This window comes from Coregonus lavaretus (assembly GCF_964263955.1).
Source record: "Coregonus lavaretus genome assembly, chromosome: 28".
NCBI lineage: Eukaryota > Metazoa > Chordata > Actinopteri > Salmoniformes > Salmonidae > Coregonus > Coregonus lavaretus.
Window position 1 is genome coordinate 10678469 of NC_140015.1, and position 23940 is coordinate 10702408.

Here is a 23940-nt window from a genome sequence, read left to right on the forward strand (position 1 = left end):
GGCCCAGGCTCCTGTGCCATATCTGCATGCTCAACATAGCAACACTGTTCATGTCATGGTTTTGGTATTAAGCGCCATTAACAGATGCAAACATACATGCAAATCATGCCTCTTGCCAGTGTACCAAGGGCAATTATTTCAATACATAACCACAAGGACCACCAGAAGAAATGCTCCTCTATGAGAGGACAGTAAATATCTGGAAAGCATTTACATGCATGGAAACCATTATCACACACTATCAAAACAACGCATCAGCAAAAAAACAACAACCCTGCAATGGCACAAAACACTGCAAACCTCTCCACCTGAAGAGTAACCAAACTACGGCAGAGTCTTCCAGATGAGCCCCAGGCTTGACCTGCATGCTCTGATATGATATGGTTGATACGGCGGGCCGCAGCACACAGTCCCTACCCGCCGCTCTCCTGCACCTCACAGGCTGTGATCGGCTGTGTCCTGAAGCGCTCGTTGGTTTTGCGGCCCCCGCCTGACACCCCAGGGAGGTAGCGACGGGTGCGCCGCCGTCCCCCCTCCGAGCACGGCTTTACAGCCAGGTCAAGGGAAGAGGCCGCAAGGCCACTGTCAGGGCTACTATTCCCAACCACAGAGGAACAGGGTGAGCATCAGGAGAGAAAGGGAGAGAGAGATAGTGAGAGACTGGAAGCAGTGGGACAACTCCCACTAACACACACTGTAGACGTATACAAACAGAGACAAATAGAAGATTTCACAAAGAGACTGACACCCACACATATTCAGAATAACAACACACACACAGGCCGTTTCATGCAGGAGACCCTACACTTTCTCAGGCTGTGTTACAGTTCCGGTCTGCTGCAGCAGGGCACTCCTCAGCTGGCCCACCGACACCCGCGTTTGCAGCTGGGCCGAGTCGGGTCCAGGGGGGCCTGGGGGAGCTAGGTGCTCCCCCCCACTCAACATGCCGGCAGAGCCAGAGGAACACTGCCTGTAGGCGGGGGAGGAGGGAGGTAGGTGGCGTAAGGAAAGTGGCAAACTACCACAACACTGCCAATTCCTAAAGAGCAACCTTGACAAAGTATTGTATCTCTTAAAGGAAAGGGAGTCCAGGTCAGTAGGGTATAAAACACACATGGAGGAATCAATGTGATCTCTGCTGTACTAGTACTGCACCCCGCTGGGAGCCAGGTTTAGCTCTCTCTGCTTGAATTAGCAACAAACGCCATAAAGCACAGGTGAACTCTGACAACTGTTTTACGGGGCTGAAAGGTCACATGAGAGAATGTTCACTGGAGAAGGAGCTTGGTGACTGAATGGGGGTTGTTTTAAGAGGTGGTTACACATAATAGGGTTGTTTCTATTCATCAATCTGTAGTTAAGGAACAGGGAAAAGGCCATTCTGTTGTAGCTGTTACTCTACGTGGCCTGATATTGTATAACACAACAATTCACTGATGGCCAGTAGGCATTACCTGCACACTTTCAGCATAACTAGGTTCAGTGGTCTGAGTCAGCATGTAGTGTGACATCATACACAGAAACAAAGGGAATTGTCAGTGTATGCAACCTGTCTGCTGCATCACTCTTTGTTCACTTGTGTTCCTGATGGGGTTGAGAAGGGTCTCCACTACTGATCGGCTACACATGGAAGGGACTCACCTTTGGAGGTATGTTGGGTCTGCAGAAGTGTCTGCCTCAAAGCCGTTGGAGACTCTCCGAGGTTCTGACTCCAGAGGGGTGCTGCTCTCCCAGTGGAGGCCCCTCCTGCCCCCCTCCAGCCCCCCTGCTCTGCCGTTCACCCCCCCAGAGAGGGTCCTGTCTGTGGAGGGAGGAGCACCGTCTGAGTTCATGAGAGTCCCATCCCTCCTCACCCACTTGGATGGGAGCTCCTCCATGTTGCCATAGCGTTCTTGCAGCTCCCGCCTCCTCTCGGCCTTGTAGCGGGCGATCCGCTCCGATCTGGGCTCCAAGGCGGGGTTCTCCATAGTGTCCATGCTGCCTGTAACTCTCCCTGTCTGTCCGTAAGTCAGAAGGTCTCAGTAGGTCTCCTTTAACAATGACCTGGGCATTGATGACTCAAACCTCAAGAGATTCCCTCCTACGTCACTTCTCAGCTATCAAACACCAAAGGATAAATGGAGGTTCAAAAACCAAATCCTCCTCCAGTAAGTTAGTGTGTGCTCTAATCAACTGCAAACACCAGTAAGATATTCTAAAGTGCTTCACCAATCATAAGGTCCAAAGTTGGCATGTGGAACCAATCAGCACCTCCGTTGTTGGCATTGGGAATGTCTTCTTCCAATCAGTAGACTGTCATACAGGCAAATCATTCCTTTGAGCTCATCGCACTGCTGAGACAGAGGGCGCAATAGAAAAATCAGATAACTGTGCAATCTCACTTTCACAATCAGTTAGCCACACATTCATTCCCTACCAGTTGAATAATTGATTGTTTGTTTCACATCCGTATGTTCTTCAGTAAGTTAATCACTACGACATAAACATACCACCAGCCTACAAGTGCACTATTAAATCAAATAACATGACGCTATGATGAAACAAAAAGCTAAAGAATTTACAGTAGCCAGAATTTACACAAGTCTCTCTCACACCCACATAGCATTGAACCCAAACAAACCATACCTAGTTAAAATGTCCCATATAAAATCAGCGTCATGCTTCATCTCATTTTATAGCAGCATGCCATCTGTAGACAACCAGCTACATTATAATTGCCCCCTCTTTTTCTTCCCATGTCGCCCGTCTCTCTCTCTTCTCTCTCTCTCTCTCCTCTTTCCTGCTGAAGCCCTGTAAGATGACCTGTTGTAGGCTGCTCTGCAAGGCAGGAATCTCCCCTTGCACTGAAACCCTATACCACCGCCAGCCAGCCATCCAGCCAGTCAGCTCCACTTCAGTCCTACAGTACGTGGCTGACTTTCTGAAGGTTTCCCCTCCAGTAGAATTCCACTGGTGATCATTAAGGTTGGACCAGATCAGTCCCTCTTGCTTCCAACGTTAGTTAGTGCTTCCTATGTTAGCGAGCTGAAAAGTTGGAGACATTGTCCGGCAAGTACTAAGTTCACTAACTAAACAAAAGATTACATTTACAAAGTAAATTATATCTCAATAGGCCTACCCAGAGATGGTATAGTTCGCTGGTTGTTCAAACCCAGTCATGGTTTATGTAAGCTACAGTATTCATTCTGATCCTCTACCAATAACATGGTACTTAACATGTCATTGGGAATGTACACTACAAGACCAAAAGTATGTGGACACCTGCTCGTCGAACATCTAATTCCAAAATCATGGGCATTAATATGGAATTGGTCCCCTCTCTGCTGCTATGACAGCCTCCACTCTTCTGGGAAGGCTTTCCACTAGATGTTTTAACATTGCTGCGTGGACTTGCTTCCATTCAGACACAAGAGTATTAGTGAGGTCAGGCACTGATGTTGGGCGATTAGGCCTGGCTCGCAGTCGTCCAATTCATCCCAAACGTGTTCAATGGGGTTGAGGTCAGGGCTCTGTGCAGGCCAGTCAAGTTCTTCCACACCGATCTCAACAAAACATTTCTGTATGGACCTCGCTTTGTGCACGGGGGCATAGTCATGCTGAAACAGGAGAGGGCCTTCCCCAAACTGTTGCCACAAAGTTGGAAGCACATAATTGTCTAGAATGTCATTGTACGCTGTAGCGTTAAGATTTCCCTTTAGTGGAACTAAGGGGCCTAGCCTGAACCATGAAAAACAGCCGTACAAGCCGAATCACGTGAAGCGTGATTCATCACTCCAGAGAACGCGTTTCCACTGCTCCAGAGTCCAATGGCGAAGAGCTTTACACCACTCCAGCCAACGCTTGCTATTGCGCATTGTGATCTTAGGCTTGTGTGCGGCTGCTCTGCCATGGAAACCCATTTCATGAAGCCCCCGACGAACAGTTCTTGTGCTGACGTTGCTTCCAGAGGCAGTTTGGAACTCGGTAGTGAGTGTTGCAACCGAGGACAAACGATTTTTACGCGCTACGCACTTCAGCACTCAGCGGTCCCGTTCTGTGAGCTTGTGTGGCCTACCATTTCGCTGTTGAGCCATTGTTGCTTATAGACGTTTCCACTTCACAATAACAGCACTTACAGCTGACTGGGGTGGCTTTAGCAGGGCAGAAATTTGACAAACTGACTTGTTGGAAAGGTGGCATCCTATGACGGTGCCACGTTGAAAGTCACTGAGCTCTTCAGTAAGGCCATTTTACTGCCAAAGTTTGTCTATGGAGATTGCATGGCTGTGTGCTCGATTTTGTACACCTGTCAGCAACAGCTGTGGCTGAAATAGCCGAATCCACTAATTTGAAGGGGTGTCCACATACTCTTGTATATACAGTGAGGGAAAAAAGTATTTGATCCCCTGCTGATTTTGTATGTTTGCCCACTGACAAAGATATGATCAATCTATAATTGTAATGGTAGGTTTATTTGAACAGTGAGAGACAGAATAACAACAAAATAATCCAGAAAAACGCTTGTCAAAAATGTTATAAATTGATTTGCATTTTAATGAGGGAAATAAGTATTTGACCCATCTGCAAAACATGACTTAGTACTTGGTGGCAAAACCCTTGTTGGCAATCACAGAGGTCAGACGTTTCTTGTAGTTGGCCACTAGGTTTGCACACATCTCAGGAGGGATTTTGTCCCACTCCTCTTTGCAGATCTTCTCCATGTCATTAAGGTTTCGAGCCTGAAGTTTGGCAACTCGAACCTTCAGCTCCCTCCACAGATTTTATATGGGATTAAGGTCTGGAGACTGGCTAGGCCACACCAGGACCTTAATGTGCTTCTTCTTGAGCCACTCCTTTGTTGCCTTGGCCGTGTGTTTTGGGTCATTGTCATGCTGGAATACCCATCCATGACCCATTTTCAATGCCCTGGCTGAGGGAAGGAGGTTCTCACCCAAGATTTGACGGTACATGGCCCCGTCCATCGTCCCTTTGATGCGGTGAAGTGGTCCTGTCCCCTTAGTAGAAAAACACCCCCAAAGCATAATGTTGCCACCTCCATGTTTGACGGTGGGGATGGTGTTCTTGGGGTCATAGGCAGCATTCCTCCTCCTCCAAACACGGCGAGTTGAGTTGATGCCAAAGAGCTCCATTTTGGTCTCATCTGACTACAGCACTTTCACCCAGTTCTCCTCTGAATCATTCAGATGTTCATTGACAAACTTCAGACGGGCCTGTATATGTGCTTTCTTGAGCAGGGGGACCTTGCGGGCGCTGCAGGATTTCAGTCCTTCACGGCGTAGTGTGTTACCAATTGTTTTCTTGGTGACTATGGACCCAGCTGCCTTGAGATCATTGACAAGATCCTACCGTCTAGTTCTGGGCTGATTCCTCACCGTTCTCATGATCATTGCAACTCCACGAGGTGAGATATTGCATGGAGCCCCAGGCCGAGGGAGATTGACAGTTATTTTGTGTTTCTTCCATTTGCGAATAATCGCACCAACTGTTGTCACCTTCTCACCAAGCTGCTTGGCGATGGTCTTGTAGCCCATTCCAGCCTTGTGTAGGTCTACTAACTTGCCCCTGACATCCTTGGAGAGCTCTTTGGTCTTGGCCATGGTGGAGAGTTTGGAATCTGATTGATTGCTTCTGTGGACAGGTGTCTTTTATACAGGTAACAAACTGAGATTAGGAGCACTCCCTTTAAGAGTGTGCTCCTAATCTCAGCTCGTTACCTGTATAAAAGACACCTGGGAGCCAGAAATCTTTCTGATTGAGAGGGGGTCAAATACTTATTTCCCTCATTAAAATGCAAATCAATTTCTAACATTTATGACATGCGTTTTTCAGGATTTTTTTGTTGTTATTCTGTCTCTCACTGTTCAAATAAACCTACCATTAAAATCATAGACTGATCATTTCTTTGTCAGTGGGCAAACACACAAAATCAGCAGGGGATCAAATACTTTTTTCCCTCACTGTATAGTGTATGTCCCTAGAAATGTCCCTGAGCAGGACTGTCCATACTCACTCATCTGACAGTCTAATTTCTCTCTCAACAAGCACACACATGCAAAACCTCCATCCTGGTTAGTAGGTTGTCTGGCTGTTTGAACACAAACAAGGATCTGAACCACTAACCATATATAAATAATGACATCAACACATTTGTATTCTCAATCAGTAGGGACTTGAGCCATTGGCTAGGCCGCCGAAAATTGGTGTGGGTGTGTGTGTGTCCTGAAATGGCTAAATGTTAGCGTCAGCATTCCTGTCCCTTTCCCCCCACAGCTGAAACACAATGGGGCCTATGGAACAATGAGCGGAGAGCCATGGGACTCATAGGACTTAGTACAGCAGAGGTACTGCAGGCCTAAAGGGCACTGTACTCTGTGGTCGTCTGTAACAGTCATGGTTTCACCATCACCATAAACAGATAAACACAGACATTGGTTACACTGTAGATACACCACTTGCTCTGGGAGTATTGGGAATGGTGTGAGACAGTGTCTTCCAGATTGCCATTGCAAGCTTATACAGTGGGGAGAACAAGTATTTGATACACTGCCGATTTTGCAGGTTTTCCTACTTACAAAGCATATAGAGGTCTGTAATTTTTATCATAGGTACACTTGTGAGAGAGGTACACAACTGTGAGAGACGGAATCTAAAACAAAAATCCAGAAAATCACATTGTATGATATTTAAGTAATTAATTTGCATTTTATTGCATGACATAAGTATTTGATCACCTACCAACCAGTAAGAATTCCGGCTCTCACAGACCTGTTAGTTTTTCTTTAAGAAGCCCTCCTGTTCTCCACTCATTACCTGTATTAACTGCACCTGTTCGAAGTTGTTACCTGTATAAAAGACACCTGTCCACACACTCAATCAAACAGACTCCAACCTCTCCACAATGGCCAAGACCAGAGAGCTGTGTAAGGACATCAGGGATACAATTGTAGACCTGCACAAGGCTGGGATGGGCTACAGGACAATAGGCAAGCAGCTTGGTGAGAAGGCAACAACTGTTGGCGCAATTATTAGAAAATAGAAGAAGTTCAAGATGACGGTCAATCACCCTCGGTCTGGGGCTCCATGCAAGATCTCACCTCGTGGGGCATCAATGATCATGAGGAAGGTGAGGGATCAGCCCAGAACTACACGGCAGGACCTGGTCAATGACCTGAAGAGAGCTGGGACCACAGTCTCAAAGAAAACCATTAGTAACACACTACGCCGTCATGGATTAAAATCCTGCAGCGCACGCAAGGTTCCCCTGCTCAAGCCAGCGCATGTCCAGGCCCGTCTGAAGTTTGCCAATGACCATCTGGATGATCCAGAGGAGGAATGGGAGAAGGTCATGTGGTCTGATGAGACAAAAATAGAGCTTTTGGTCTAAACTCCACTCGCCGTGTTTGGAGGAAGAAGAAGGATGAGTACAACCCCAAGAACACCATCCCAACCGTGAACCATGGAGGTGGAAACATCATTCTTTGGGGATGCTTTTCTGCAAAGGGGACAGGACGACTGCACCGTATTGAGGGGAGGATGGATGGGGCTATGTATCGCGAGATCTTGGCCAACAACCTCCTTCCCTCAGTAAGAGCATTGAAGATGGGTCGTGGCTGGGTCTTCCAGCATGACAACGACCCAAAACACACAGCCAGGGCAACTAAGGAGTGGCTCCGTAAGAAGCATCTCAAGGTCCTGGAGTGGCCTAGCCAGTCTCCAGACCTGAACCCAATAGAAAATCTGGAGAAGGTCTGTATGGAGGAGTGGGCCAAAATCCCTGCTGCAGTGTGTGCAAACCTGGTCAAGACCTACAGGAAACATATGATCTCTGTAATTGCAAACAAAGGTTTCTGTACCAAATATTAAGTTCTGCTTTTCTGATGTATCAAATACTTATGTCATGCAATAAAATGCAAATTAATTACTTAAAAATCATACAATGTGATTTTCTGGATTTTTGTTTTAGATTCCATCTCTCACAGTTGAAGTGTACCTATGATAAAAATTACAGACCTCTACATGCTTTGTAGGATGATAGCGGGGTGAAAACCTGCAAAATCGGCAGTGTATCAAATACTTGTTCTCCCCACTGTATGTAGAAGACATGATTGACTTTAAATTGATTTTGCAGTCACTCCTGTCTTTGACTACTACTCTCAGACAGTGTAAGGTAAGCGACTAACATAGAGCCAGGTGAATCTGCAAATCTGACGTTGCCACAGACGAAAGCAAAAGGCCATGCACCGAACGCTGAGCTGTCAGACACAATGATCCCCACGGGACATCAAGATCAGAAGGGCAAGTGTGTATGTGTGCTCATGTGTGTATGTGTGTGTGCTCATGTGTGTATGTGAGGTCAAGTTCAACACAACCACAAAATTGACTACCACAAGAATAGAGACAGTTTGGTTAGTATAGCCCTACCTTCTCAAGAGTAAGAGCGGGCAAGATGTGAAACGTCCCAATACCATGTAAGTGAGTGAGAGTAAGACAATGAAGACAGAGACAGAGAGTGTCCATCTTTGTGGCAGACCGGTGCAGAGGTAATGTGACAGGCTAGGCAGGGCTGGATTGGATTGGGCGAGAGAGGTTGGTTGCCATTGGAGCTCAGCATGGATCATCAGCCCCTAATCCAGTAACACTAGTTGACAAGCATGTTCTAAAGCACCCAGATGAACAGACTAGTTAGTACTCGCTAGGAATACACAGAGCAATGATACTGTATACACTATTTGCCAAGATAAAGTTGAATCAACTTGTACTAGAGAGGTTTTAATGAGGCAAAACGGAAGGTGAGTATCATATCTCCCCGCATGTCATTGTAAACAGAGCTGAGGTGAGGTAGTCACGGACACTATGTTTATGTGCCTCTTTCACCCTGGTCCCACGCTGATCCTGAGGACACACAGGGCATTGAGGAACTGCTATGAACAGCATTAATGTACACTACATATACAAAAGTATGTGGATACTCCTTCAAATTAGTGGATTCGGCTATTTCTGCCATACCCCTTGCTGACAGGTGTATAAAATTGAGCACCCAGCCATGCAATCTCCATAGACAAACATTGGTAGTAGAATGGCTTTACTGAAGAGCTCATTGACTTTCAACGTGGCACCGTCATAGGATGCCACCTTTCCAACAAGTCAGTTCGACAAATTTCTGCCCTGCTAGAGCTGCCCCGGTCAACTGTAAGTGCTGTTATTGTGAAGTGGAAATGTCTAGGAGCAACAATGGCTCAGCCGCGAAGTGGTAGGCCACACAAGCTCACAGAATGGGACCGGCGAGTGCTGAAGCGCGTAGCGCGTAAAAATCATCTGTCCTCAGTTGCAACACTCCCTACCAAGTTCCAAACTGCCTTTGGAAGCAATGTCAGCACAATAACGGTTCGTCGGGAGCTTCATGAAATGAGTTTCCATGGCCGAGCAGCCGCACAAAAGCCTCAGATCACCATGCGGAAAGCCAAGTGTTGGCTGGAGTGGTGTAAAGCTTGCCGCCATTGGACTCTGGAGCAGTGGAAACGCGTTCTCTGGAGTGATGAATCACGCTTCACCATCTGGCAGTCCGATGGACAAATCTGGGTTAGGCGGATTCCAGGAGAACGCTACCTGCCCGAATGCATAGTGCCAACTGTAAAGTTTGGTGGAGGAGGAATAATGGTCTGGGGCTGTTTTTCATGGTTCAGGCTAGGCCCCTTAGTTTCAGTGAAGGGAAATGTTAACTCTACAGCATACAATGACATTCTAGACGATTCTGTGCTTCCAACTTTGTGGCAACAGTTTGGGGAAGGCCCTTTCCTGTTTCAGCATGACAATGCCCCAGTGCACAAAGCGAGGTCCATACAGAAATGGTTTGTCGAGATCGGTGTGGAAGAACTTGACTGGCCTGCATGGAGCCCTGACCTCAACCCCATCGAACACCTTTGGGATGAATTGGAACGCCGACTGCGAGCCAGGCCTAATCGCCCAACATCAGTGCCCGACTTCACTAATGCTCTTGTGGCTGAATGGAAGCAAGTCCCTGCAGCAATCTTCCAACATCTAGTGGAAAGGCTCCCCAGAAGAGTGGAGGCTGTTATAGCAGCAAAAGGGGGACCAATTCCATATTAATGCCCATGATTTTGGAATTAGATGTTCCATGAGCAGGTGTCCAAATACTTTTGGTCATGTAGTGCAGGACAGTGGAGGCTCCTGAGGGGAGGACGGCTCATAATAATGGCTGGAATGGAGCGAATGTAATGGCATCAAACACATAGAAACCATGTGTTTGATACCATTCCACTTATACCGCTCAAGCCATTACAACAAGCCTGTCCTCCTCAATTAAGGTGCCACCAACCTCCTGTGATGTAGGAGGTATTACCTCACCGATTCAGAAGGGTTGGGTGAAATGCGGAAGACACATTTCGGTTGAATGCATTCAGTTGTGCAACTGACTAGGTATCCCCTTACCCTATATGTTTTTTTGGTTTAACAGAACTCAAAATGCCCACACAGTAGTCTATAATTATAAAAGGATTATTCATAGATAATGTCCATACTAAACCTTATAACTTCCAATACAAATGCAATGGACTTTTCCCAACCATGGGGTCTCTGATCTCACATCTTCCCCCATTGAAGTTAAAGGGGTGATATGTTACATCAGATGATGTCACGAAGTTCAGGACATGAGCAGACTGTGAAATCCAGATTAAAGAGACAGAGAGGAATTACACACGATTAGATGTGTTGCCCCCCACTAGGCAGCAGTGAAATGTAAGGGCAAATGAGCAGTGGCTTCCCATCCACTCCGCATGCTTCCCAGCTGAAACAGTTCTGAACAGTTTGTGCATATATTATGATTACTTTTTGTTCGTTCTGGTCTTCGGCAATGGTTTTTTCGGCTGTTTGTGCACATTACATTTTTTCTCAAGGCAAGCCGAAGTCGGTAGCCGAAGTCTACGCCCCTTCTTCGGTGATTTGTCAACAGAATGGATTATTCAATGAGGTGTTTGTTGTCATTCAATGAGAGACTAATCGTTTTCATGCACATTTTTTTCACTTGAGAAATACTGCACCAAACATCTTAGTTAGATGTAAAAAGATCTCCTCGGCAAAAAAATGTCAAAGTTAATGACAGATTTTTTGAGTTACCTTCGAATATTTTGAGGAAGTGTATACTGGCTACGGAGTCTCAAGATGGACAAACAGTACTACTGCTGCTTTTATTCTCGATTTTCAAGCGTTAGGCGAGCCGAACCGAAGCATACAGAAGGCTTAAGGGGTGTTACCTCTCTCTGTACCCATGTTCTGGATAATCACTGGACACAATGGACATGTGATGCAGGTGAGTTAGGGATATATTTAAACAGAGCCTTCTATTTACCATAAAAGGCTCTGGGTTTAAATAGCTCAGAATTCTGCTATCACTGGGGCAGTGGCAGAGTTTTGCAGAGCCTATACAAATACACTCTAATTGAGTTTAGAAATGATAACAACTGCAGCTTCTAGGACTTGTGTACACTAAGTAACATAATGCCTCTACAGCAGCTGTAGCTCTCCTCCGCCTCCGCCCCTCATACAGTAACCCACCCCCTGCCCCTGGAATGATATGACACATTAACAGTTGTTTACTGTGTGACATCCAAGTGTGAACAATTGGGAATATTTTGCTCCACCAATGCCAGATGGCATCCAAAAGATCTAGCCTAAATCACATGGTTTACATGTAAGTATCAATGATGACATGACATCACTGTCCCTTTCTGTACATATAGTTCAGTCCTAGTTGATATACCAGCCCACTCCAACATCCACCCTCTACATCAGCCACAATACAGTCAGTAGCTCACCACTTCAAGAATACACCATGGCAACAAACATCATTACCACCAAATATGTATCCAAGAATATGATCTCACAATATAGTATGAAAGACCTCAGATAATAAAACCACCACAATGATGACAAAACAAGACATGAGCCATGGCACAAATGAGAGCAATTTTCCTAAGCAAACAAGTCTCAAGTCAAATGTTTGGCAAGATAATGACATTAGGCCGACCAAGTCTCTCTGCAGTTTGATATTACAGATCTATTAACAGAGTATAATCACTATTTGATACCACATGTCAATAATTTTAAAAAACTGGGGGAAGACCTTGCAATGGGGACACAATTCCATATCAATAACTGACGCGTAATGGACACAATTCGAGGGTCTATTTTCCTTGCCATTCGTGCGCACTGGAGAGGTATTTCTAACTAACTGTGTAGCTATATGATTAATAGATCAAATTGGTCTTTAAATGCAAATTAATTAAATGAACCATGTCCTAAAATGTGTCAGTTTATTTGAGTCGAATCAGCTGTTGTAATCTAGTTGTGCCAAAAGCACACTAAAACTCACGGTGTCATTTACAATGAACGAAAAGCTAAACAATTCCCATTGTAAGTTGGCTTTCAACATGTTTTGTTTTAGAAGCCTACATAAAGGAATTTTTCTAGGGTACTTACATGTACTCGAATCGTAGGGGACCTGCTATGGTCGCTAACAACAGCAGGGACTGGGCATTTGTGCGCCGCTGCAACAGAGAGCGTGAAAGCTCATTTAGGGCGAGCGCAGAGCGCAGACTGTCCCTGATAAAATTATAACCCCCTCCCCTCGCCCGGGTGCTGGGGCATGCCACATGCAGGGGCCAAAGCTGGGAGAGCGATAGACAGCAACTGACAGAACCAGTAAAATGTCAGCACACTGTCAATAGTGCAGATAAAGTTAGCAGCATGGTCTTCTCTATCTTTGAAGTTATGATTGGATTTTTTTTATTTTATTTCTACAATGTCAAGTCTGGCCATTTCATGGATCAAGATACGCTTGAACAAAGATAACTTAAAACCTAAAGACACTTGTATTAATCCAAATATGACCCGGGAATAAAATTAACCTGTTTGAAAGTTATCACAAAATACTGCAAGGCAAACTAATTAAACTAATTTGAGAAGTACCCTACCACCTCTAAGTATAGAACACTGCCTCTAGTGCCCAAACAGGCACTTTGCCATTTCACTTAAAGATGGTCCGCGAAATGACGTCGCACAAGCAGCAATGCAAATATTGCAATGAGGAGATGCAAGATGAGCGAGATGGAAGACTTCGCTCTCGAACAGTCAAACTGTTTTTGGAATGCTGCACAGGTCGCGTCACACTCTTACAACGTGGTAGCCACGGGACCAAAACAGTGAAGTTTGGCATTGCGCTCCAAATTTCTTAGCTGTTGCTGAAATTGACCCACTATGCTGTTTACTTTGTGCATCTACGTCATATCACTGACTCTGCCTTTAAATTAACAGGGTACAAGGACCAGAATACATTGAAAGGGGGATCAGATCAGAGCTGGGTCAGAGGCCCTTGTACAAATTAGGCAACAAGTGAGAGGGAAGGATGCAGCACTGGCAGTTTCACATCTGAAAAGGCCAAAGACAAAACTTTTAAAATAACACGAAGTCACAGATAACTACTTAGAGTAATCTCTCCCGAAGTGAGAGTCTGTTCATACTCTAGCTTGGGCCATTACAGGTCTTGAACAATAAGAATATATCTGACCTTATAAACATCATTGCACTTGACCCTGTGTGGCCATACTAAGGTCAAAGGTCATGAAAGAAAGACACTGTGGCTTATAACCACTTAAGGTAATGGAGGTGGGATAACCTTATAGCCATGTCTCTCGTACAAAATAGTAAAACAGACATTTGGAAACATGATTTTGTGAAAATGTCTTCATTAAAATACATGTAAGATGAGGGTGAAATCAAACCAAGTCCAATAACAGTTAACAGGTGCTGCTCAATTGAATGAATGAAATGCAAACAGTAACAATGTCAAAAGTACTACTAATCAAATTAATTTACATTTGCCAAATTAAAACAAGATCACAGAATGTTCTCTGTCCTGAAAAAATGCCTCTTACATGGAAATTGCATCTCAAAACTTAAAGAAAATGTATGTTATGGCCAATAAAACAGATGTACAGGTATGACCTTTCTAAGTTTCTAAACGGAGAATAAATATGAAATAAAAAAGGGCCATAAAGAACCAAAGGTGCAGTTGGAACAATATAAAAACAATGCATTCACTTATATGCTCATACAGCAGTGTCATTGATTTACAGCAGCTTGAGATTAATAATATCACTTGTAACAACAGCAATATCCCTCAGTAATAAATTAACGCATACACATTATTAAAATTTTGTTATCCTGCAAAATGTTCTAGCAGCTTGTTTCTGCATTCTGACGGCCTGGTATCAAATACAGGGTGGAAATCAAATCAATCAACAATGCATTGTTTTTTTTTTAAGCTAGAGTCTTTAATTGAAACAATAACAAAGCGGTCTGTTTTGGTTAAAAGCTGAGATGGGCCTGGAGAAATGTAACCACTCTCAGATTCAAAGACAGAGCTATGGATGCATGGACTGACAATCTATGATATAAAAATGATAGTTTTTACCATGGTTTGAGGCTGTTTGTTTACATTTACATCGATTCCAAACATTGGAGTAAAACAAGCTTATATTTTGGTTTCTGATGGGGTACAACAGTTGAACAATGCTTATGAGGCATTTATAAGTTATATTCTTCAAGAATTAATGGGTAGATATCATTAATTTATAAGTCTAAAAAATGAATGTAGCAACTAAGGATTCTAGCTTTAAACTAATTGGACGTATTAAAGCAATATAATTGTTGTAATTTAAATGACTGTCAATACAACTTTCCTTTTCCCTCCACTTTGGGTTTTCATACCATACGAACCAGTTTCTACATCGCTTTATATAAATGTGTTTTTTCATAATACGAAACTAGTTTTCAGAAATGCATTTCAGATAAAATCAGTCGAGATTCGGATATTAATGTTGAACAAATGACCTTTAAAGGGGCAATCTGCAATGCTACATAAATGTTTTGACTTTTAAATTGATGACATATACCCATTGATTGTTGAAGAATATAACTTATAAATACCTAATTAGCTTAGTTCAACTGTCGTACCCCATCGGAGCCCAACAAATAAGCATGTTTGTAAATAACGTAATTGTAAACAAACACTATATAAAACATTTAAAACATGGTTAAAACTATAATTGTAATATCATGGATGGTCAGTCCTTGCATCCTGAGCTCCGTCTATGAATTTGAGATTGGTTACATTTCTCCATCCCCATCCCTCAGCTTTTTTACCAAAACAGTGGTAGGGTGCCCTCTTTATTGTTTGAACTGCAGATTTTCCTTTTAAATGTTTTCACTTACTTTTATTTCCATTCCAAAAATTCTACATTTCGATATAGGTACATTGGATCTCACGGCACGAGAACCCTCAGTGTTCTATAGGCTAGGTGAGAGGATTCCAAGGGAAATTAACCTCTGTCCCAGCTCTCCTCCCTTCTCTCCACATCCTGCCACGTTGTGAGTACTCAGGCGCACAACAGGAAAGGGTGGGAGAGGGCTCTGGAAGCTGAGATGCGATTGGTTGGGCTGAACTCTAGACATTGCTGCAGGCAGAGAGCAAGAGCGAGAGAGAGAGTGTGAGTGCTTTAAAAGTACAATAGAATTCAATGATTCATTAACTCTGAAAATGCCTTGTAATAGAAACATGATTCAAAATGTGTATATTGTACATACAAGGAGCAGGTTGTTCTCCTCCTGGCCCAGGTTGGGTAAGAGCTGGGTGCAGGGGTCACTGGGGCACCAGCTATGGGAGTACGAGATGGGGCTCTCCCTGGGCCAGTCCTCCTCGCTGGGCAAGCCAATCACCCTGTGGGACATGGGGCAGAGCACAGACACACCTCCAACAGAAGGCACTGGTAAAACACACATCATACATTATTCAAATGCTTATCATAAATTACTGATCAAATGTAGTGCACGGTAGAAGAAAAAACGTACTCAAAGATTTTCTGGAGCTGCTGAGCCTCAGTGTATCCACGGAACAATGGTCTCAAAAGGAAGAGTTCGGCAAAAATGCAGCCAGCGCTCCACATGTCCACGGAGGACATGTAACCAGAGTGGAGCAGCACCTCAGGGGCCCTGTACCACAGTGTCACCACCTGAAGAGAGAGAGAGGGAAGAGAGAGGAAGGGAGAGGGTGTGAGATGTTGGATAGGAAATATACTTTTTACTTTTATGCATAGTTCCTTCACCTTAGTTAGGCTGGGGGACAATGGCACTGTGACAATTGAACAGATAGTGCATTCAAAGGAGGATGTTCTACTCTGTAGACTTACACAGGGTGTAAGGGCAATGTGATAGGTGTAGATGCGCGCCAGCCCAAAGTCAGCGATCTTCACCTCTCCACGGCTACTGACCAGTACATTCTCCGGCTTCAGGTCACGGTGCACCAGCATGTTGGTGTGCAGGAAGTCCAGCCCCTGTAGCAGCTGCACCATCACATCCTGTACAGACAGGAAGCAGCATGACAGCATTGCTCAACCACTTTCTCTTGACTGTGGCTTATTCTGACAAGATATGAGGACATCTGGCATGAAAAGTTCAAAAGAGTGTACAGTAAAATGTTATACTAATTCTTAATGGAACGCTTTGGAGTCATTGAGTTTTTATCAGATGCAGATATGTAAGCGGGAGAGTTCACACTTTAATTTTGTCCAGACTCAGTCCGGTGCTGGGGACTGTGGTGAGGAATGTAGACAGGTCCTGGTCGATGTACTCAAACACCAGCGTCAGGTCCAAACTCCTGTTCTTCAGACCAGCAGATACATCCAACAACCTTTCAGTAAGATCAGCAATTAAGGTCAATCATTGTGAACCATAGTATGCCATTATAAAACACCATCAAACTGATTTTAACCCTAAAGATCATTATATATAATTCATAGGCTATGCAAACATGTTCAGATATCATTTAATAATAGAAAAATGAACTTACTTTACAATGTTGGGATGGTTGAAATACCCGATCTTACGCAAGAGCGCCACCTCCCGGATCATGAAAGCAGGAATCCCACTCTCCGTGTCTCCGGGTATGTTCAACTTCTTCACCGCTACGAGTCGCTGTTGATCGCGGACCTCTCTGGCCTTGTACACTTTGCCATATGCGCCTTCACCTATCTCTGCAAGTAGTTCATAATTCTGATGTTCATCGCACCCATTGACGTCCATGACCGGCTGATTTCGTAGCTGGATGCAACTAGGATGGAAGAGACCATGCGTAAATGCTTGTAAACAAGCTGTCAAGTAATAAACTGGACAGTGACGTGAACAACTGCTTCCACAAGCCGAGGCCTTTTCCTGGTAGCCAGAGGCCTATGACTGTTCATGTGGGGGGTCAAGAAGTTCACGAAACTTATTTAGCAAGCTAGCTAAATGAACTACTTATGCAAGAGTGAACTTAATTATGAAAGAGTTTAGTAAGCTTTACACAAGACAAAGATGTTATGCATTGCCACGACATAATAGCTAGCTGGCTAGCTAGCTAACTAAGTAGCCAGCAATCTTCCTCCAGCTCCACCTTGAAACCACTTAGGAACCACTTGCTAGCTAACCAAAAGAGAATCTCAAAGCTGCTTTGTGCAAGGTGCGGTTAGCTACACTTAGCTAGCTAATATTTAATGAATTGTGAAAGATTAACTTACGTTCTCACACCATAAACTGCAGATATGACATATATTTTTAAGATGGTTATAAATGATGGGACATCATTCTGGTACCGCCCCTAATTCTCCTCAACTAATCAGATCCCTCATCACCTCTGACAGATGTGGTCATGCAGAAGACCTCTGGGCACGTGCCATCCTCATGTGTTGCACATTATCAACATGTTCATAATAAATACACCACAGTTTATCCATGGGATGTTGATGAAAGAATGGTAAATGCATTTTGTGACTTTTGTCATAATAATCAAGCAATATGCCAGCCATGATAACAGTATCAACAGAATTACATTTACATTTTACTCATTTAGCAGAGCTCTTATCCAGAGCGACTTACAGTTAGTGAGTGCATACATTTTCATACTGGCCCCCGTGGGAAACGAACCCACAACCCTGGCGTTGCAATAGCCATGCTCTACCAACTGAGCTACAAGGAGGCTTAATTCTTGTAGGGATGATGATGACAGAAAGGTTGGGAAAAAAATATATTCAATCTGATGAATGAGTCCTTCATTATCACAGTTTGTGCTATTGTTACAAAGTCTCCCCATACATTTTGTCAAAGTTGCGTCAATTCAAATCTGGTATTAGGAACAAAAGAGGTCAACACGACTTCTAAGATATACTAGTTATTTTAATTAATGCAAAAACCTTCAATGGTAAATATGATGTTTCGTATATACGGGCTCTTTGAAACACCTCGCAGGGCACTTCAGAGAACTAAATCCATTGTTTCAGATTGTTCTTCAAATACTCTTACAGAGAGTTTCCCACCTCTCTGCTGGCCAATTGGAGTAGAGACTTGAGCGTGGTTTAGACTTACTCAGCCTATCCGTTGGCGTACCGGCTGTTCCCCGCCTCTTCTGTTACCAGGCATACGTTTATCATAACAACCTGTCATAGTGAGAAGAGCCAGCTCCCTTAGACACCATTCCTACGTCCAAGGAAGGTTCACAGATCACAAAGAACCAGTATATTCCAGTATCTGGAGACACAAATCCCTATCTCATCTTACCCCCTAAAACAGCTCTTCACATCAATCACAGCCTGCCAGGTGACACAACCTACATTAGCCCAGTCAATAATGCATTCTTTCTAAGTTAGTCATCCCATCAATTATGAAAATAATAAATCTCTCACAATTTACAGAGTGGAATAATTCATTTTTTCAATAATCAGCATGAATAATTTTTTTATTCAATGTGTAATAATGAGCAATGCACGTTATTCATTTGAAGCAAGGAGAGGGCATTAATACATACTTGCATCTGAGGGCCGCCCACCAAAACTCACAGACCAGGCAAGGAGGGCATTAATCAGAGGCAACAAAGAGACCAAAGATAACCCTGAAGGAGCTGCAAAGCTCCACAGCGGAGATTGGAGTATCTGTCCATAGGATCACTTTAAGCCATACACTCCACAAAGCTGGGCTTTACAGAAGAGTGGCCAGAAAAAAGCCATTGCTTAAAAAGAAAAATAAGCAAACACGTTTGGTGTTTGCCAAAAGGCATTTGGGAGACTCCCCAAACATATTGAAGAATGTACTCTGGTCAGATGAGACTAAAATTGAGCTTTTTGGCCATCAAGGAAAACGCTATGTCTGGCGCAAACCCAACACCTCTCATCACCGCGAGAACACCATCCCCACAGTGAAGCATGGTGGTGGCAGCATCATGCTGTGGGGATGTTTTTCCATCGGCAGGGACTGGGAAACTGGTCAGAATTGAAGGAATGATGGATGCCGCTAAATACAGGGAAATTCTTGAGGGAAACCTGTTTCAGTCTTCCAGAGATTTGAGACTGGGACAGAGGTTCACCTTCCAGCAGGACAATGACCCTAAGCATACTGCTAAAGCAACACTCGAGTGGTTTAAGGGGAAACATTTAAATGTCTCGGAATGGCCTAGTCAAAGCCCAGAGCTGAATCCAATTGAGAATCTGTGGTATGACATAAAGATTGCTGTACACCAGCGGAACCCATCCAACTTGAAGGAGCTGGGCAGTTTTGCCTTGAAGAATGGGCAAACATCCCAGTGGCTAGATGTGCCAAGCTTATAGAGACATACCCCAAGAGACTTGCAGCTGTAATTGCTGCAAAAGGTGGCTCTACAAAGTATTGACTTTGGGGTGGGGGGGTGGGGGGGGTGAATAGTTATGCACTTGCACGATCAAGTTCAGTTTTTTTGTCTTATTTCTTGTTTGTTTCACAATAAAAAAAATATTTTGCATCTTCAAAGTGGTAGGCATGTTGTGTAAATCAAATGATACAAACCCCAACATTTTTTATTCCAGGTTGTAAGGCAACAAAATAGGAAAGATGCCAAGGGGGGTGCATACTTTCGCAAGCCACTGTATCTGCACACTTGATTTATGAAAACACAATGAAAAAAGCTATCTATCCCTGGGCAATAATTTCCAAAGGTCGAACGGTTGTAAACTCAATTTACAGATCTGATGCTGAGAGCATCCACAGAAAGATTCCTAGACGTTCAGTGCTGTCTCATCTGTTCAAGCAGTCAAGACATAATGGTTTAAATATGGATATGGCTGCCTGTGAATTCAGGCATTCAGAGAAAACAACATATGGATTTGTATAGAAGACCACATTTTGTTTTCCCTTAACAGTGAGAGAGCAGAGATCTAGTTACACCCTCAAAACACACAGTAACACAGTGACCATCTTGAGGCATCTTTTCACTGTGTTGAATGTAGGACCAGAGTATGGTGCCTGTCCCTGGGCTTGTGTTATTGAACCTTTGGTAAGCTGGGTGGAGTAGGGTGAAGTTGCCCCTAGACGGTGATCTTGGGTCAGTTTAGCTTTCCCCCATTAATGTGGATTGGGGGAGGGGAAGTTTATCCTAGATCTGTACCTAGATCTGTACTAGGGGAAACTTCACCCGGAGCAACAATGGGTTGAGGGAGGTGGTCAGTAGTGTGTTACTCCAACTTCTTGGTGTCGACACGTTTGGTCTTCTTGGCCAGAGCGATGGCATCCAGGTGCAGGTTACGGTTGAGGATGACAGAACCGCAGGTGAGAGCCCCAGCCAGCGCACCAGCAAAGCCACACACAAACACATCCTGACCTGCACACAGAACACAGGAACATCAACACGCGGTAGAAACCAGAGCCGATATAGACCTTTAGTAATATTGAAGTCAAACTTATGACTTATCCAAGTGCTAAGACATTCGTTAGTCTATCAAAAACATAGACATATAGCTTCTCTATAACATATCCTTGGACCTGATCAGCTGTATAAGATACTGACCTGTGAGGTAGAGGTTCTTCAGGGGTGTCTGGGGCCTCACGGTGGCATTGCACTCAGCGCTGAAACGAGCAGTGCCATGGTCTGCTCCATAGATCTCCCCTTTAGGGGTTCCAATGTAGTGTGTGTTTGTTATGGGTGTTCCAGCCTCAATTAACTCAACCTAAAGACAGACAGACAGAGAGAGAGAGAGAGAGAGAGAGAGAAAAATGGGAGATGTATGCATTGTGAACAGGGTATCAATTACTTTCCATTGAGGTATCAAGTTACACCATTTGTCAAAATTGAAAGGAAACTTGTCTGTTACTAGTGCATCCACCATAGAGATCTTAGTTTCCTGGAAAAAGGAGTCTACCAGTGTACCAGAGTTTAGTATGAATGGGCTAAATGCTCTACCTTGTCCCTGGTAATCTTGGGGAAGACACTCATCACCACCTCCAGAATTGAGTCACAGAAGATCTGCTTCAGCTCCTTGTAATCAGTCCCTCTGTTGGTCACCTTGTCATCCTTCCACTCCTCAAACCACTCATAGTTAGCAAAGCTCACCAGACTCAGGGTGGACTTGCCTGTGATAAATGGGAAAACCAAATGGGTTGAAACATGTCTGTTCAGCCTTCATTCTGATGGCATCAGATAATGTAGCTATGTGTGCATTTCCAAGAATCTAAATTACAAAATGTTTTGGTATGGTGTAGATCAGAGACAAGCAGGCTTTGTTCAGGAACACATTGCAACACTAATGCATCAACATTGGACAGTCAATAGAATGGAACAAATCAACTTAACAGACTTTGAAAAGGCATTTGATAGCCTGGACAGAGCAACCATCTGGTACCTAATAGAAAACTACAGAATCCTGTTGTATGTTGTCTTTAGTATTTTGTCCTAACTGTTGTCTCGTCTGCGTTACCATGAAGTAATATTATTATTTTTTTAAACAAAAGACAGTCTTACATCATCAGGAATAAATCTAGAACTAGGCCTAACACCCAACACTGTAACCCTCAGGGGAAAAGAAAGACTGGTCAACCCAGAAACACCAGGCCGATATGGCGAGAGAAGCCTCAACTGGTACAACCTTGAAAAACTTCCCCCGAACTGAGTAAGATGTAGGACATTAGCCAATGGATTATGCTCCATATAGGAGCCAAGGGTTTAAATAAGTAAAGTATGTCATTGGATGATGCATTTCCAAGGATCAAAATAATTAAATAATTTAGTATGGTGAATATCAGTGCCAATACTAGTCTTGTTTCTGTACCTGGTGATCGTTACTGTAATAGCACAATCTTTGATGCACAAAGTAAAAGGTAGTGAAATACAGAATCACTATCACAGTCTCATGTACCATAGGTTATGTAATGTCACAGTAATACAGGTCTCTCTCAAGGTCCACACCACAAGACCTTACACAATGTCTGTCTATGTAACACACAGTGGCGGCTCCTGAAAAAATTCTCAGGAGGGGCAATTTTTCTGATGATTTAGGTGACCTACACACATTTTAAAAAAGATATGTCCAGCAACAACATGAAGACAGGGGCAGCATATAAGTCAATACCAGAAGCATTTATTGACTGATCTGGGGAGATGGATTCCAGTTTCTGTGACAGATTATAAATAATCTCTGATGCCTTTGTTATATTAGCTTTTGGTTGAATGTACTGTCGTAGTAAATATATAATGTTATAGCTTGGTCTGACTAAAATCTTGTGCATGACCCATTTTGTGTTGGGCGTTTGTTTTCAATCAATGCTGTTCCTATCCTATAACAATGGACAAAAGAGTCCTATCTTGTCAGCCTTGTCAGCAGGTGGCCAAGGACAACACCCACGCCATAGGTCTCTCAGTTCTTCCAACTCACGAGTTCTTGCTCTGAGGACACACACACACACACACACACACACACACACACACACACACACACATCATCACTGATAACACACACACACACACACATCATCACTGTTAAACACACACACACACACACACAAAAATCCCCTCTCTTTAGGCTGAACATTTGAAGACAGAGAACCCGACTCAGAGCCAATGCAACAGTGGAGGGGACCTCGCCCAACTCATCAGGACCAATCAGAAGATCAGAACTACTAGATTCAACCTACATCATTTATTGTATAAAATGTCTGCACACAATGTTTTCGGGGCTCTCTTCAGATAGCTCCCTAAGAGTTTGACGAACGAGTCCGTGCACGCGATTCCAGATATCTTTACCTCTGAATAAACTGCCTTTATTATACCATATCCACCCTGTCCAAAGTCTCTACTTGGTCTCAGTTCTCCAGTAAACTTGTGATTATCAACAGTACACAACGGTAACAAACAATTGGGGGAACTCACGGGGCAGATAGTAAGGTCGCAGTGACACAGAAAGCAGTTCAATGTCGGGGGTACAGAGTCGCTCTCTTACCAGGATCGATTTTCCCTGTGACTGTGTCAGATCGCGGTCCGCTCTGACCAGGGTGAAGCCGGCCGGCTCCACTTCTCTGTCCGGGACTCTGTCATCCAGCCAAGTCTCCCAGCTGTATTGGATTCCGCTGCCAGCAGCGTTTTCATTATTTAGTCCGTTCGTAGCGGGTATGTACACGATCAACAAGATCAGTCCAAAACCCACCACTGGAAATCCATGGTTGGCAGAATGTTTGTAAACTAAGTGTACAAATTAAAAACATAAAATAACGCCACTAAGTGTACAAATTAAAAACATAAGATAACGCCACACTGCAGGTCGCAACAGAGACGCTGCTAGCCGCTATTTTCTTAGTTACGTTCATGGTTACGTCACGTATGACGAAAGCGCGTAAGTGCAAGCCCACAGACACCCATAGAGATTGTATTGAAAGCTTTGAAATTTGAAAAAAATAGATTTTACATGGGAGTCTATGACAGACTTCTGGGCGATTTTCAACATGACTGAAATCGCCCCAAAAACGGGCGGGGCCATTTGAAGCACGACTTTAGCCTGATTTGACATTTAGTGGCAGTCAGATCAGATTAGAACACTGATA

The 23940-nt window shown here is 43.9% G+C and overlaps 1 protein-coding gene and 2 pseudogenes across 3 annotated transcripts in view; all 3 read right to left on the reverse strand.

The window, feature by feature from the left end:
* LOC311104540 (supervillin-like) overlaps positions 1–12570 on the reverse strand; it is a 35043-nt pseudogene extending 22473 nt beyond the window's left edge. The window contains exons 1-2 of the transcript XR_014615793.1: positions 12496–12570; positions 1642–2333 (exon numbers count right to left, since the gene is read on the reverse strand). The product of XR_014615793.1 is annotated as a supervillin-like (transcript). The remainder of the gene's footprint in view (positions 1–1641; positions 2334–12495) is intronic.
* Positions 12571–15294: 2724 nt separating this feature from the next.
* Positions 15295–17154, reverse strand: cdk21 (cyclin-dependent kinase 21; the record flags this gene model as incomplete). The annotated part of the gene is made up of 6 exons (XM_084146339.1): positions 15295–15570; positions 15661–15793; positions 15925–16085; positions 16179–16430; positions 16630–16762; positions 16922–17154. 6 exons carry the CDS (start codon positions 17152–17154, stop codon positions 15364–15366), a joined length of 1119 nt encoding a protein of 372 aa, XP_084002465.1. The 3' UTR covers positions 15295–15363.
* A 3431-nt stretch (positions 17155–20585) lies between these two features.
* LOC311103876 (all-trans-retinol 13,14-reductase-like) overlaps positions 20586–23940 on the reverse strand; it is a 34491-nt pseudogene continuing 31136 nt past the window's right edge. Inside the window, exons 9-12 of the transcript XR_014615794.1 lie at positions 23343–23421; positions 21311–21480; positions 20918–21077; positions 20586–20731 (exon numbers count right to left, since the gene is read on the reverse strand). The product of XR_014615794.1 is annotated as an all-trans-retinol 13,14-reductase-like (transcript). The remainder of the gene's footprint in view (positions 20732–20917; positions 21078–21310; positions 21481–23342; positions 23422–23940) is intronic.